At 38.7% G+C, this 17548-nt stretch overlaps 1 protein-coding gene across 1 annotated transcript in view; it reads left to right on the top strand.

Annotated features, from left to right (window-relative positions):
- MAN1A2 (mannosidase alpha class 1A member 2) overlaps positions 1 to 17548 on the top strand; it is a 145575-nt gene that overhangs the window by 98294 nt on the left and 29733 nt on the right. The window contains exon 8 of the mRNA XM_080347010.1: positions 427 to 520. Coding sequence (XP_080203136.1) covers positions 427 to 520 — 94 coding nt within the window. The remainder of the gene's footprint in view (positions 1 to 426; positions 521 to 17548) is intronic.

Genomic DNA, 17548 nt, shown 5'->3' on the forward strand with positions numbered 1-17548 from the left:
TTCTTGTCGTACAAGTGTCTTCTATACTTTTTCATCATAAATTGCATTAAAGGGGGAGTACTTCCTATATTGAATTCTATTTGTATTCCTGGTAGCAGGTGAATTTTTTATACTTGTATTTCTGTTACCAAATAGGCGACTTTTTCAAGTGGAAATTTATGACAATACAAGTTTCCTTATTTGTTTCAGTGTACATTTGAAAATAATAATTTTTAAACATGCTTAGATGAGCAGTCCTTTAAAAACAAAAATGTGCTAATCTGCAGGAAGCCCTCAAGAAAGCTTCTGGCTTCAGTTTAAGAAAAGTTACAACTGGGAAAAAAAAACCAAAAAACCAAAAAAACCCAAGAAAAATATTGGATTTAATTACGTGCGGTGAGCAGATCGATGTTGTTAATGGTGATCCTGATTCTTGATTTAATTTAGGTCATGCACATTCGGAAGTTACTTCAAAAAATGGATCGTCCTAATGGACTTTATCCAAATTATTTGAATCCAAGAACAGGCCGGTGGGGGCAGCGTAAGTAATTTTTTTTTTTTTTTCAATTCTACTTCCTACTTTGTTGTTGAATTGGAGATCAGAAAAAATATTCTGTAAGTTATAACCAGCATTGCTTGAAAACATGCAGTGAAAAAGGATTACTTTTGAGATCTCCTGAAACCAATTTTTGCCTGTCACCCTCTCTGAAGTCACACAGCTCAGTTTTTGTAGTATTTTCTGAAAGCAGCTTCCTACCAAACCTGATGCCTATCCTTTTATCAGTTAATAAAATTTTCAATAATAAAGAATGAGGCTGAAAATAGTTTCCTCATTTTTATTTTATTCCTAGTTTTGTTCTGTAAACCATCTGGTACAGGGATTACTATAAGGTAACAGAAGTAATTCATGTTTGTGGTGGTTAAATTTGGGCTCCTTCACTTGATGTTAGGGACTAATATATATAGACATCATTCTTCTGCTTAAAGGCATGTGTAATGTCATGATGAACCATCCCTATAGATCCAGCTGGTAACAATGTATCTCATTTTTAAAAAAAAAAAAAGACTTTGGAATGAAAAGAAAAATCAGATTTTGTTGCTGACAGTATAAGTGAAGAGGTGAAACATGAAGACAGAGACACAAACATGATTCCTTTTCTTGAAGTGGCTCTTCCGAGAAAGGTTGAGTGGATTTGTGCTTTCGTAGTGGGTGTGATGAAAGAGGACCTTTTTCTTCAAGGTTTCTGTTCCTGTTTCTTTTATGAATGCAAGTTTATTAAGGAAAAAACAAGCAAGATTATCTATTTCTGTCCTATTTGCCATCACTGATGGGTTTTGGGGATTTCAGTGGTTGGTCGTAAATATCCAGAAGACATTCTGACTTGCAAACTGAGAATTTGGTTCTGACTTTGAGTCTGATATGTGAGAGAAATGAAAGCTACTGTCATTGCAGTGACTGTGAAAAGAGTTGTCTAATAGCATCATTAAGGCCAAAATTCTCTCCAAGGCGTCAGTATCTTTGAGTGAACAGTGATTCCCTCTCAGATGGAAACAGGGATTGATATGATAAATCTTCAGACAAATTTAGGTTTAACAGTGCATTCAGAAAAAAGAAAGTGAACAAATAAAAATATTCACCTATTACTTATTCAAAATACAATTTTACATTGTTCTGAAATGTTTTTTTTTTTCTATTGTTTCTTTCTATTCCAAACCAATTGTCCTGCTGCTTTTATCAAAAGTAATCTGATGTGGCACATCAGTGGGATTCTTCAGGGGCTTTTTGTCAGTTGTATTAATGATGCTCAGAATTAGTAGCTCTTAGGAAGAAAATAGTCCTGGTTACTGAGAATAAACATACAGTGAAAATTTTAACTTTACAGAAGCTCAATGGACCTCAAACATACTATTTAAATTTTGAAAGATAATATATTTGGGGCTAAAGTTTAGGTTTACAGGCTGAGACTTAAGTTCCTATGATAAAAAGAAAGAAAACTTTATAGAGGGGTGTTGAGCAAATAAGCTTGCAAATGCAGATACAGATGTTCTGGTAGTGTTTCTAAGATTTCCCCAGTGCAACAAGAACTTGTAAACTCATTTTGAAAAGTTTTGTGGGCACGAGATAGCAAGAAATCATAATTCTGTTTTTCCTTCCACAGACCAGGATGGAACAGTAGAACCTGACTTTGTTGATAGATCACTCTTCAGTGAATCTATTTGCAGAAATGTAAGAAGTTACAGTAACTGTACACATGCACTGAAATACTGGACATATGAGCTGGAACAGCTGAGGCTTAGACAGGAATTCTTTTTCTTATTCTCCTGCACAGACTGAATCCTGCATCACAGAAGTTGTTTGACTAAGGGTGATGCCTTCATGTGCTACATCTCAGTTCACTGGAGGACTCTTGTCAGAGTCCACGATGTGACTTGAGTCACATTGGTGGTATTAAGGGCAGGCAAGGCTTTTATGTCCGCCTCAGAAGGTAATTTCAAAGAGTGTTGTGTTTGGCTTGTTATGTACTTTAGTACTGGAAAGACTGAGACGATGGAAGGAACACCAAAGCATAACTTCTTTCACCTTCTCAGAAAGCTGCCCTTTCCATCTTTGCTGTGACCTTTAGATTGATGCATCTTATCTTGTACAAAGCGCTTTCTCCAGATAGTTTCTAAGAAATATTTCAGAACTCTTTTATTTACCTAGATACATGTAACTCAACTCTGACCTTTCTGGGTTTGGGTTTTTTTTTTTTTCCCTTCTCATTAACTTTTTTTTTCTTCTCCCTCCTCAGATTTTTTGGTTCAATCCTAGTTAGGTTCTCTGTTGAAAGAATATGGGATTTAGCTGCAATATAGCATCATTCTAGTGATGACTTTATTTTCTATTTCTGTACCCGTAATTCTAGCTGTGTGTATATTTTAGTGATGAGTAACTTTATTCAAAGTAATAAAAATATCAGTGGTGTGGATGTAAGTCAGGCTAGTTAATGTTATTACTGCCAGTTGATTATCCAGAGAGTATTAAACAAAATCTATAATAGAAGAATTCATCTAGGTCAAGTTTTCTTGGTCGTTACGTTTAGTCTTTACCTTTTCATTTATTTTTTAATAGAAAAAAATTTATTATTTGGAAGCAAAAAGATATACATCTATGGTGTTTTTCTGTTTAATTATGTTCTAGCAGACTGATAGGTAAACTTGAATACTTACAGACAATTCTTATTGCAAGACAGATTTGTGAAAGAAAAAGAGAAGCCTCAAGCATTTTCTGTGGCTTTGGTGTGACTCCATAGGGCTGTAAGCTGGATGTATCTCTACTTGCAACAAGAATTTTGTGGAAAATTCTTTGTACCTTCTACTTCGATACAGTATATTGATACCTTCTCAGAGGTATTTGCACAAGGAGCCTAGGCCCATCCTTATTTTGTTTTTTGACCAGAAAACCCACAAGTATTGCATCTGCTTTATTTGGCTTGGAATCCCAAGTATTAAATGTTAGTGTGAGCAACTAATGTGCCTTTGAAATACCCCATTTAGAAATATTTTCTTCCTTTTTCCTCTTTGCTCCAGAGATGTGTGCAGGGATACATGCTGCCGTTTAAATAACTTCTTAGTGCAATGTCAGGTCTCACAACATAGAGCCTTTCTTTTTTTGAATCTCAGATTTTGCGGAATCTAAATGTTGTGTTGTCCATCAGAACTTTATATGAACTGGATATGATTCATAAATATGAAGATGTTATCTCAGCTGCTAGTGTTAGGAAATTAGAGTAATAAAATTCAGTGACAGCTCTTATGGGAAAGGAAGGTGATATTTATTTGTTTACAGAGTCATTAAGCCACCTGATTTTTAGCTACTCTTATTTTCTCATAATTCACTCATACTCACAGGTAACAAGACATGTCTAAGTTGTCTGGACTTAAAAAAAGGGGGACACTGCTATCTAGTCCTCTTCACGTATCTAGGGTTCTTGAATGATGATTATGAGCTAGTTTTTGAGCAGATCTTCCAAGCCTTTTTAGGGATGAGCAATTGTTTGGGGTTTCTCTGTGCCTCAGAATATTTCTGTCTTTAGCCTCCATAGATCTTAGGCCATGCTGTTGTGTTTTGTCTGTTTCTCCTTATTTAAATATATGCTTAAATATATGTATGTGGTCTGTTATCTTCTTGGGTCAGGGGAAGGGCAAACCTTGTCACCATCCTTCTAATGTTAGGATGCGGGTCTGATGAGTCACTTCTGCTGTGGTTTGATTTATCAGAGTGCAGGCCTTTTGATCTCTATATAAACAGCATGTTCTGCAGTTTCACTGCTTGGGGAAATGATGTTCTGGGGACAGTGCCCTGTGATGTGCAGACCATCCTTTTCGCTCATTGTTCAACTGCTTCTGCTGGTGCTTACAGAGACATATGTTTTCATTCAAACCAGTGAATATTCCTGTTACAAATACCTAAAAAGGTATAATCAGTGAAGTAACTTACCAGTTCATTAATAATCATGGTTTCATCAAGAAGGATGTGACTATGACTTCCAGGTTCTTAACAAGTTGGATGATGAGTGGAGTCATATAGTGTGACATAAATCTAATCTACAACTATGTCTTTGTAATGTTTACATTTTTATGAATGTAAATTTCCATGTGCATTTAATACATTCTGTATAGCCCTTGAAGAATGGTTCTGGTGACAGATTACCTTCTTTCTCTTTGTGCCTGCCTCGTGAAGCAGCAGCAGGCAGGGTCAGGACCTGCAGCAGGCAGGGCTGCACAGGGACTGCCTTTCCATCCCATCATTACTTTTCATTTGAATACTGTAAAACCCAGTCCTAAAAACAGCCAGGTGAATGGCTTGCTGCTAAATCTCCATGCTTTCTAGTGGAAATGCTTTGTAATACAGCTGTACATGACCGGACCCTTACCGCTGTGTAGCGGGAAGGGAGTTCATTATACCCAGGAGGAGAAAAATGATGTAATGGTTAGGCTAAATATTTGTGTTTAAGCTTGTAATGTGCAGTTATTATTACAGCATGAGTGGCATGACAGACAGCTTTTTAATGGGTTCAGCGCAGGATTTACCAGTTCACTGGAGCTTTTGCTAGAAGGCAGAGCTGTAATGCCCACAGGATTGTTGACAGACTCAATTTTTGTTTAGGGACTAAGGTGATGGTCCAGTAAGAACAAGAGATTTACAGTACTTCTGCCTGGGGGTATCAGTTTCTGTAAGACTGAAAGGACAACAGCTGGCAAGAAGCATAATCTAACCCCTCACATTAACCTGTAGTTAACTTTGTTAGCTTTTCTTTTCACTTGGCAAGTGGTTGGTTTGATGTAACCATCAGAACTTTGAATTTAGATTATTTTTAAAACCAGTGCTTTCTAGAGAATCCTGCTAAGCAGATACAAGGTCTAGAATTTTGATTGAGAGATACCAGAATTATGGAAATTAATTTGTACTGAAGATAAATTTTTTTTAAAAAAATGAAAATATTTTGAGAAAATTTAATTCAAATTTGCATTTGCAAAAAGGTTAAGTAAGAATACCAACTAGAACAGCAATAATGAAATGCCAATCTGCATGTTATTGCCAAGTTAGGACATGCTGCTTGTGTTTGCACATTTCTGTAAATTACACATTCTTCCTTTCTGTTTTTTCAATACTGATAACAAATTGCTGCATTTAATCTGGTTCCAACATCTCTTGCCAGTAGTAATGTTACTGAGGGGAAACTCAAATCGCTCTGGCTTCACATCTCACTTCCTACAATGGGCTACCTATGGAGTTACCTATGTTGGTTATGAAAGTTGTGTCAATTTAACTAAAATTGGGTTTTAAACTCTGTGTAGCTTCCATATGCAAGAGAATAAGCAGAGATATCTATTTTGTGTTGGCCTTCTGTATTTATTACACCTTAGTGATATGTGAGCACATTAACAAGTTACTTTACAGTAAGTTACTATGTGGATTTATGGTGCATGAGCTGAGCGTTGTTATTAGGGCTGTAATAGCAGATACTGAAATTACCATAGCTGAATGCTGATGTGATGAACATTCAGGCTGCAGTCTGTTCTATAGTGCTTTGTTCATGTCTCCTTTAGTCAGATTTGCAAGTGGACTAAGTTAAAAGCCCAATGAGAGGTACTCTATCAGCACATTTACAAGGATCTCCAGCAAGGTGACATTGATCCATGTATGTGTATTTAATGCACTAAATTAAAATCCTGTCTTTCATGCACAGAGTAATGACTGACTATCCTCTAAAGACACCTAAGAGAATTCATGTTGCTATTTAGCTGGCTTTGTTACATCCCCTGCCTTAGCACCTGTTGGTCATGTTCTCACTTTCTTGCAGTTCCCTGCATCTGTTACTACAGAATAATTAGAGTCACGACCAAGGTGGCTGAATGGGAGAAGATGTATAACCTCTTTCTCCTTGTTGCTTTTGCTGGAGACTAGCCTTTATATAAACCAAAGCAAATGCCTTTGTGGATGTGCATATTTCAGGTTGTACAGCTGGTTTTAGTCTAATGCTCTTGGGCTGAGCTACGTAATTAACTGAGCAGCTTCATTTAAACTCTTGCAGGTAATACACAAACCATGAGTAATAACATGCTATCTATTTTCATTTGTGATAGGAGATTGTGTCAAATACACAGCACCTTCTGTCTATATTTATTTGTCAGTATCTAAAGGAAAATTGACAATAAATTTGATCAAAGTGTTTGTAATGGACTTTGCTAAAGATGTTAAGAAATCCACTGCATCCAGCAGACTCCAAGACATGAGGATTCCTCCTTCCCAGCTACTGAAGCCCAGCCTGGTACATTTTGAAACCCAGGAGGTCTCTCCATCCCAGTCTAATGGATCTGGCTGCTGCTGTTCCCACTTGTAGGCTTGGTCAGTGGCAAGGCTGAGGATATACCTTAGTGAGGTGCACACAATACACCAAGAGGCCGCTACTGTGCCTGCACACACAGACTGGCACCCACAGCACTGCCTTTGTAGCACCCACACATAGCACTGCCACAACTCATGTAAAACCTATGTACAGGTAGGTCTTGCTCTCCCTCCCAGTGTTCACTGCCAAATAGGAGCATGCACTTGCACACTCTTCACAAGCACCCTCACACTCACGGATCCTTCAAATACTAGCAAAGGCTCTCAGTCTAATACCTGTGTTTGAACCTGGAGCTTTATTCAGCCATCAGCTCAGAGCTTGGGCCATCTCAGATGCAGGTCTCCTCCTCCTCACCAGCCCATCCAGCTGGAAGATGCTAATGAATTCCACATACTCGCATGCACTCAGGATTAAATTCACTGTGAAAAACAAACACATGAGAGTTTCTACTTGCTGGCACATAAACCTAGGGCCCTGTGACCCTCTGCCTTTCTCCAGCTGCTGGCACCCAGACCTACTGGCCCCTATGACCTGCAGCCCCACTCCCTATGTGCTGGCACTCTGACCTTGCAACACACACCCCAGTCCCTCCAGTTACTGGCACCCAGACCTCTCTTGCATGCCAGTCATTCCAGATGCTGGCACCTAGACCTGCAGGCTGTCACCTATGGCCTCTTCTCCAGCTGCTGGTGTTTAGGCCTTGCAGCACTCACACATGGGATAGTGAGTGGAATTACATGCAAAAAAAAAATAAAAACAAGAGTTTAATAAGAAGATAGGACAGACTGTGCTGATAGAGTGCAGCGCTCAAACAAGTATGGTGATCAGCAGCCTATGTACATGCTACCAGGCTCTTTTAACCACCTTGTCTCCATTTTTCCCTTGCTTATTCTTCCCCAATCTACCTTTATCCTTCCCTTTCCCTCCTTTTGGCCCCTCCCTTAAATAGCCCATTGTAATTTCTATACACTCCTGCAAGTCTCCTCAAATATCTCATAATGCTCATGAGAACCATGTTTCCCCCTTTTTCTCAGTGACAAAGTTCAGGTTGGCTCTCTGAGGCTGTGGCTGAGTAGTTCCTTTAGTGGCCGGTCAGTCAGTAGCTGAAGAGTTCTGGTCTTATCGTCTGTTGCTACTTGCTTGTTAATATCTTTGTGTTTAATTTACCAATTTCCTTGTCCTTTGTTATTTCTTCTATACTGAATAGTCCTTCCATCAGGATTGTCAGCTGAAGGATACTGTCCTGTCAGTGTGAGCTCTATCTAATATATAGGAGGAGTGGCTTTCTTGAATGCAGACTTGTAAAAGTGCTGCGAAGATTGATAAATAAATCACTATTTGGATTTCTATTATTGGGACTTTCATTGTTTAAAATTAAGCAAGAAACTCAGTCTTTACATCTGCCTCTGGGAGACTAAAACCCTTGAAAACTGCAGGCTGAGGTCAATAATACTGAAGAATGAAGTAGTCTGTCAAAAGATTAAAGTATTGCAGGTAAATATTTCAGATGAAAATATAATCGCAGCATAAATTAATAGGTCGGTAGTCTAGGTATGGGTAGTGAGAAAGATGCTAGTGTTGGAAAATTCCTATCTTTGCCAGCTGAAGTTTCTGGTATTCTTCTTTACCTGTGAAGGTACTTTGCATTTTCTTGCCCCCACCATTGTTTGTTTACTTACTGGATGCCATGCTTAGTATAAGTAGTCTCTTTAGATTACATCTGCTAATACGCCCACATGCTATAGATGAAGCTAAGAAACCACTGATGTCAAGAGTTGTGAAAAATCCAATTGTGAAATATAATGTCAAGTTCTGGTAAAACTTCCATAACCTAGAAGGAACTGAAGAGAATTGTGTCACGTAGGCTTTTTCTCCCCCTTTGGCATAAGGAAAAGATTTTCTTAAATAGAAATGGTGCAGGATTAAAATAATTAATTTTATGTATTGTAGAAGTAGTACCAAACCAGACTTCATCTTTGCGTGCTTATTTGACTTGGCAAATAGATATCTTTTTTTTGATTTGTTGTTGGAACACCAGTTATAGAACTGGAGACTTGTGATCTATGTAGTGATTGGTTTGAGGATTGATGAATGCATTTATTGTGGTGGTATTTTTTATTCCAAGTCTGCTTTCAGTTGAGTACATTGTGATTTCTAGACTTCCAGAAGTTACAGATGAGGAGGTGGGGGTGGTTCTCTGCTGTTTAATTTTCTTTTCTATCATGGCAGATGTCCTTAATTTTTCTCTCCAAAATATTCTGTCTTGTCCTGTATTTAGGAACATGCATGTATTTTGATTATAAAATAATCTATGTAATCTCTACTGGGGAATTTCCCTTTCACTTTTGCTTTACAACCATGTACAGATTAATTAACTGTGTTCCAGGAAAAGGGTGCATTCAAATTTGATTATTCATTAGAAGCCAAGAACTAAGTTGGTCTCTTAAAACTTTGTTTTAATAAAATACAGCAGAGCTATGTGTTACAGATCATATGTTTTTATAAGTCTACAAAGTTAAGACGTTTTGCTGGTTTGTTGAGCAAGATGCTGAAAAAGCTAAACAAATAAAAGCTTTGTTTAGTGTGTTGAAGATTCTACTGTTCTTGGAAGGTTTAATATGTATATGAATCACGCATTTGAAAGGGAGTGTCTATAAATGATCCCCAGTGTTTACATATGGTGTAACTGTGCTTTGAAAGTGCTTGCGTACATTCCTGTGGAAAGAGAGAAATATTTTATTTTGCCATACTGCCAAACTGTCCTTTTAGACCATGATCTTGGTGGAGAGAACATCAATATCTAGAATTTGAAATCTGTCCTACAAGGTCTTTGACATTTATTTTCCTCACTGTTAATTCAGTAAATTTATCTGTATTAACAGAGTCTGACATGTCTTAGGGTACCATCTGATAGTCTTGAGAGTTTATATTGTTTGCTTTGAGGACAGCTAAATTGAAATGACTTGGGAATAAAAAGGTATACTTTGACACACGTTCTATGAGTTTTTAAAGTTTGAGCTTCTGTGGAGTCTCATTATTTCTTTAATTGATTTTGTACTAGGGTCTTTACCTAAACTATATTTTTAAACCATTCTTGATTTATTCATTTTCTGTCAAAGGGAAGCCTGTCAAAGTCCAATTACAAATTTGTTACAGCTTTATTACAGTTACTTGTTTTTATTTTAGTTCTTCTGTATCACTTGTTGGAGGCTGTGTACCGATGTGTTTGTGTTGATGTTGTTCTGTAGAACAGCAATAGGTTTCAGATTACATGTAATTTCATTCTGTCTTCAGTAAGTGAGACTTCTTCATGTTCTGATTTACATGTGGAGATGTGCCTTCTGGTAGTCATGTGAGAAACACTTCCAGTTTGGTGACACTGAGGGGAGAGGGTCTACAGTTTTGTTCAAGGAATGTTAAATGTATAATATTTTCCTGATGGGTTCTCTCAGTTGTGAAGTTCCACTGGAAGATAGACTGTTGTGTAACAGCGTGGTAAAACACTACCTCATCTTGGAGATCTGTTTGAAGACATAGCTGATCTTTGATTGCAGATCACACTGTGACACTTTCTGGCTTATATGGTCAAAAATAAGAGAGTGATGGTGTGCAATAATGTACATATGTAGGGTGTGGTAGTTCAGTTTCATAGAGCATAGACCAAGTCTTATAGTCAGCACCTGCAGAGTGACCAGAACTTGAGCTGGCTGTGTGTGCAATTTCAGGCATCTGTCACAAGAAGAAAATTAAGAGATAGATGGACACAAGTCTAGGAGAAAGAAACATGCAGAGTAGCCTGGATTTATTATAGCATGTGGTATAATCCATAAATACATCAAAAGGAGGGAGTGTTTTTTGTGGCTTATTTAAATCTCTTTTGACTGTTGACATGTCTTGTATATATATATATGTATGTATATAAGCTGCTATGGTCTTGATACAACTTGAAAAGAGAGGATGAAGTTGTTGACAGTGGTTTTTCCAGCTAATTTTGCATAGATGGATGTTGGGCTAGATTTAATCTAATGAAGGTTTTCTCTCCCACATTTCTTGTTTTTAATCTGTAAGGGGAGAGTCGAGATCTTACAGGAAGACTAAGGTAAATAAAGGTTGCAATGACATCAAGAGCTTGTTAATCTCCCTATGTAGAAACTTTTATTCAAAAGGAACTCTTCAGGTTTTGGGCACTTACCTGCAGCAGTGTTGGTTGTAGCAGAAAGTGTTCCCACCCCTTAGCTGTTTTTTCATGTTTACCAGAGGTAAAAATGTACCTGACCCATCAACGCATTGCAAATTCCAGCAGCTTAGTTAAAGCTGCCACTGCAGGGGGAATTTATACTGACTCCAAACTTGGCAGAGCGAGGAGTGTGTTTCATTCAGCTGACTCTCTTGAGTGTAATAGTCTGGAAAAGACAACTTCCGGTGATAAAAGGCCACTTTCAGTAAAAGCACCAACGTAAAGGTCTAATGTGTGCTTAATTTTTGCACATGGACTTGATGTTTTTAGTTGATTGATCATTCATTTGTGAACATCTTCTAAGAGGTGACCTAAATCTTTCCAGAAATAAATAATAGCTGGGCGTTCTGAAGTTTTAGGGAAGTTTGAATACAAAAAGGAAAATATTTGTTCCAGCTCTGAGTTCCTGAGTATGAAGAGAGAGCCTGTTGCAAGATACCAAATTAAGATACTTCTTTGACATTATACAATCATGAACTATATTCAATTTGAAGATGTGTTTTGGTTCTAACAACATGAGTTACCTTAACAGATGTATTCTTTGGGCTAGTTTTACTTGTTTGTCTTTTTCAAATTATTTCTGTCCTTGCACACACTTGAATTATGCAAGCTTGAGACCGGTAACATTTAGTTTGATAATCACTGCAGTTCTAAGAAGTCATTTTACTTAATTATATGAGAAACTGGTAGCACTTACAGTTAAGACTGCTCCATGCTTTCCATTAAGTCATTTTGTTTTCAGTTTCTTGTAGCTGGCAAACTTCAGCTCTTCCAACTATTCCAGATATTCTATCTGCCTCAAGCTGTTTTGTTGGGGTTTTTTTAAACAGCTTTGACAAAAAATGCTTCAGCCATTTCTAAATGAAGCTTGAGGTGGAATGTGATTCTACCCAGGTTAAAGTTTGACTTTTTTTTAAGCGTACAGTTAAGAAACTCAAGAGCCGTCATGTTTTGGTTATGAAATACTGTGGGAATTGTTTGTTTCAGGACTGCTCGAGGAGGAAACCATCCGTATTTTTTCAAGCCTTTGAAAAATACTCACTTCTACTTTCTCCAGATAAAGTATTTAGCTGCTACGTTCTCTGGAGTTGCGTGTGCTGAGTAGGCATGGTCACGCATCCCCAGGTTGGGAGGAACTGAGCTGGTTTTTCCCTTGTTGCTTGAATCTGTTTTGGCACCAGGCAGTAGAACGGGAAGTGATGTCTGTTCAGCTGTCTCCTAACTTATAAATGCTTGGCTTTGCAACCTTAACTGTTCTTTGAATGTAGTTCTCTTATGCGACAACCTGCATGTTTCCAGAAAAATTCTCAAGCTGGTAACGCATTCCTTGGTGATAAATGATTCATAGCTGACTAAAAATTGCACCTCCACCTCCTTTTATCAGGGCTGCTTCTGCTGCAGTTAATTTACAAGTGTTTGCACTTTTAAGCCATCCAGTATGGCTTATGGCTTCCTTAGGTTGAATTTCCACTGTGAATTGCAGCAGCTGCAATTTTCAGGGCCTCAGCTGTCTGGATTAAAGGATTAGAAAGGGAGCTTGCACCTATTTAGAACAGCTGAGGGGCACTAAGCCCAACTACATGAAGTAAAGATTGAACTGAAATTTAATCAGAGCCACTCTGAAGACAAACAGGAAAGTAATTCTTTAAAAGTTTCCTACACAGAGAAAGTGGGCTCCTGCAATGTAAAGCAAGTTGGTACCTGGAACAACTAATGGTGTTGGGGTGTTCAGATTTTGTAATGAAAGTTAAAATTAATCACTTCACTACGCCCTCCTAGTCACTTGTCTTTTCCACTCTTGAACTCCTTTCGTGACATATTACAATAGCACTTTGTCAAAGGTAGTGCTAGTGATCCTTAAGGAAAATCCACCTCCCTTTTGACTATTTGCAGACTAGTTCCTTGCTACTCTTTATTTTGGTTGAAATGAATCAGTAGTTTGTTCATCTTGGTGTTTCCAGTCTATTTGGTATAGCACTGCAGGCAGGTTTAAGTTAGTTCAACTTTAGAGTCATAACTAACAATTCCAGTTCCAAGGCTGAGTTTCCTTTACGTATTGCCAAATTTCTAAGTCTTGGTTATTCTCTAGCTGTCCGTACTTAACAACACTAAATCAGTATTATAGTTGCAAATTTGTGAATTAAAAAATACTGTTGGCATAGGTGATCCTCATCTCCTGCTCGTGCTTATGTACTGCTATAGAATGCTATCTCACTGCGCAGGTCTTCAGCACAGCAGCTTGTGTGTGCTGAACACACTTCTGCTCAGCATTTTATTTTGTTGTTTTTTATTTGATGTGCAGTAAATGATGCATAAGCTTTATGAATGCAAAGAAGGACAGGTGGACATGCCCTGGGGTCAGGAAGGGGCAGCGGCTCACTGCCCATCTGCTCATGGGGAACACCAAGGCTCACCTTGAGGTGTTGTGACTGCAGCATCAGTTCTGGTGTGATGTGCTGCTTTTAAAACAATATCTGGCTTCTTTCTTTATTCCTGCTCATTGCCAAGAAATGACAATTGAACAATTAAGACACAAAGCAGAGAGGGTTTAGCAAAACATGAACTGTTTTTAATTTGCCTCATTAAGCTGCTTAAAGCCATCTGCTTAAAAATAATTTATGCATTTTAAGTTTGCTCTAGAGAGCAGGTAGGCCTTCATTAGAGCAGGTTTTTTTATTAATGCTATTTTTATAGGGCTTTCAGTTGTTGTGGAAAATACTTTATTGCTCACTGAACCAAACTTTCTTTCTAAACAAAAGGAGGTGGCACATGTTTGGAACTTGCAGTCTGCTGCCATAGCCATGTACTTGGGAACCACGTTCGTTTAGAAACTGGCTTGTACGGCTGTTAGGTAGATGGATGAACAGCCAGATTTGTCACAGTGCCTCAGCTGTAACTGAGGAGGGGGATCCCTGCTGACTACAGCGTGAAGAGCTAGCTGAGAAAAGACCAGTTTATTTGTCTCCCCGGATTTGTAAAGAAATTATTTCAATTGCCGAGGACAAATCACGAGAGAGCCACAGACTCTCCCTCCTGTCTCAAGCTGAGATTCATTGTCATTGCAGTTAGATGGCCTGTGCTCTGACCCACTCTCTGTTCTAGGGTTTGCTGTGAAATCATTGTCCTGGTTCTTGTCAGAGGAGACAGTTTCAGCAGTGAGCTAATGGGTTGCTGATGGGAATAAAATCATTTGGAATGAAGCAAGGTTTAGAAATGTTAGATAATGATGGTGTGAGAATTTAAAAGAAGGTCATCCACTCAGTCTGTGGGAAAGAGATGGATAGGATTTTTGGAATATTATCTGAGATGCAATATTTGACTAAATATAGATCTTCTTTTATCAATAAATTAAAAATTCATTGAAATATTGCTATGAAATTGAGTTTTTTTCCAATTGTGTGTTGTTAAGAATGCCAGTATTTAACAGGATGTAAACCTCTTGAAATATCTGAGCAAAAATGTTGCTGGAAACTGTAAATATCTTTGTCTTTCTGTGAAGATTTTATTTGGCTCTTTTTGGCAAGGAGGAAGCCTACCAACAGGCTGGCTCCACAAGTTTGCACACAACGTGCTTTCAAGCATGTGACAAACTAGAAAAAAATGCAGTTTTTTTTGCATTGCTTTTGGTTAAAATGTTTGAAGGTATTTTTGCAACTGTAGCTATAATGTCTTTTAAAAGAAGACTTCCCAAGGAATGCTTGACTGTAATCCTTTCATGTTTGGCCAGTCATCTGGGTCTGCATTTGAAAAAATGGGGAATGAAAAAATAGCCTGATTTGTCTCGATTGGAAGGAATGAACATTCTAAAAATGTATACCTGTCATTGAACAGAATGTGTGGCCTCTAACATATTTGATATGCCCTCGTACTTCTGTTCTCTTTGCTATATTTGTCTTTATCTGGAATTTAACTTCAGGATTTCAGTGTGAAATACTTCTTCACAGTAAAAACCTTTAAATGACATAGAGCTAATTAGATAATTATTGTAGACCAAATATATGAAAAGCTAAATCCATTTTTCAGTTGGGAAAATACTTGAAAATATCTTAAACATAATGCTTACCTTCATAGCTGTCTGCTGAAGAGTACCCAGTGCCAAGCCTCAGTTATTCAAATCACGAGTTGTTCTTTTTAGTACTCTGGATTGACAGCCAAGGTTAAGGCTGATTGAAAAACTTCAAAATATTTTATGTGCAAATCATGTTAATGAGCAAAATATTTTGAATTGAGCTGAGTTAAATCTTTGCATCCATCTGAGCTGTAGCTCAAATAGCAGGAGAGAGTGATAACCACCGTGGACCTTCTGATGATAAGTTTGGAGCTTTGTAGGAGATAATGGTGTGTGGTGACCCAGATTTACAGTTTTCACCAGCCCTCTTATATGTTTCCTGAGAAATCTTGAAAAATATTTCTTTTGCATTTCAACTGTAGGTGACAGCAAGTTGTCAAAGTCCTGCAATCTATCACAAAAAGTGTTTTAGTTTTCAGGCATTTGTAGTCCTTACACAAAATGCAGGAAATTCTGCTTCAGCAACATCTTCTGACACTGAAGGAGATCTTGCCAGGGATGCAGTTAATGCAGCAGTGGAAACTGGAAAACTTGCTGTGCTTCAACCTCAGCTGAGCTGCTGAACCACCTCTTTACTCCCATCCTCTTTCTGGTATTTTTTTGCAAATGGAGGAGGTCAGGGAAATAAAAAGTGAGCTGTATCTCAACCCAATTGAAATGCTCCTTCCTTTCTGTGTCAAACATCTCTGTCCACAGTGTCTTATCATGTGCGACCACCAAAATTATTTCATCTCTCACTTTTCTGCTGCAGAAGAGAAGGAACAGAGTCAGTTTGTCCTTTCTGACACGTCTACCCTCTGGTCCATCTCTGAAGGGCATCTGCCTGGGGAGTGGAGGAGCTCACTGTTTAATGAGAGGAGCCTTGAAAACTCCTAGTAGTTCAGAGTTGGAGGGTGAAACAAGAATAAAGAAAACACTGCTGCTTGGAGCTGCAAGGCCCTCAGAATCCCTTAGCTTTGTCGTGTTCGCTACTTGCTTGCTGAGTGGGAGGAGACGTTTGTGTAGCGCTCTCCTCTGAATGTGTGAAGAAGGTGCAGAAAAGGTTGTTGAGGGGATGGCTCCCTGTGCTGATTCCTGTGCTGGTTCCTGCATTCCCTGTACTTTCATGTAAGAAGAGAAACAATGTGGAAAAGGAGGAGAGCTGCTGATAGGAAAGGAAGGCAGTTCTGAAGTGGCTGCCTGAAGAACTAGATGTGAAGCGGGGTGTGTTTCTGATAGTTGCCTTTGGAAACTCAGCCCGAACGTGCATTTCTCTGTTTAGTAAATAAGCCTTCTCCACTCATCTTCCTACTCTTCCATTCCCTGAACCCAGCTGAAGCTGCTGCGAGGTAAACGCTGCTGAGGGATATTCAGCAACCCTCAACCCTGTCCTGGTTGGGTACTGAGCACAAAGGAGCAGCACTGACTTGAGTGGCAGAGCTCAGCTGGGCATGAGGCAGCAGCTTAACAGAAGTAGTTTTAAACCGTATCTCTTGTGAAGACAGTCTCTGAAGTAGTGCTGACATGAATTGTAATTTTGACATCTTTGGATGGTTTATTTTCTTCCTGAAAACCACAGACCCTTAGTTCTTGTGTCTACTTGAGAATGTAATTGTGCATTGATGGAGTAATTTCTAGCCCTTGCATTTGTGGAGGAAAGTGGCTCAGGACCTGAATGCCCTCTTACAGCTCAGGGCTAGAAAGCTTATGAAAAGGCATTGTTTGTAGCTAAATCACTTAGTAGCTGGCTGTGAAAATGCTGTCTACAAAATACTGAGATGAGAAGAGCATGGAGCAATTTGCTCCAAATTCACAACCTGAAACCAACTGGGAAAGCTACAGGCTTTCCACTTGGTCCTTCCTTTGTTTAGAAAGCCACTGGTAAGTAACAGAGGAGTCAAGAGGCAGCTGGAAGAGTTACGGTGGGAGCATCTGCCAGCTCTAACCTCCTACTTGCATCTTCAGGGACAAGCAGACATGCTGGGGCAGGACAGTGCTTGGAGGAAGAAGGAATAGGAGAGCTCTAACCTCTGTTTTACACCTTTATCTCAGAAAGACTGTGAATTACACCCATTTTTTGAGCTACTATGGAAAAGAAAGTGTCATATCTTCTTTTTTCACCTGGTAAAAGGTGAAAACTGTGACTGTAACAGCTCTGCTTGGGGCGGTGAATTTCTGGCATTGTGACAAAGTTGATCTTAAAACATTTCCCTCGCCTGGCTTCAGCAGACTTAGACTGTTCTGGTGCCAGCGTTTTGGGAGCTGTGAACTTGGGAAAGAAAAGGTTATGTGCTGTTGTAGTTGGAGTCACATATTAATCTCACAGAGCGTACTGCTTTTTGAATGAAGGGCATATTGAGGGAGTGCTTACCATGGTTGGACCTGGAGCTC

The sequence above is a fragment of the Nesoenas mayeri genome, assembly GCF_963082525.1.
Source record: "Nesoenas mayeri genome assembly, chromosome: 1".
Lineage (NCBI taxonomy): Eukaryota > Metazoa > Chordata > Aves > Columbiformes > Columbidae > Nesoenas > Nesoenas mayeri.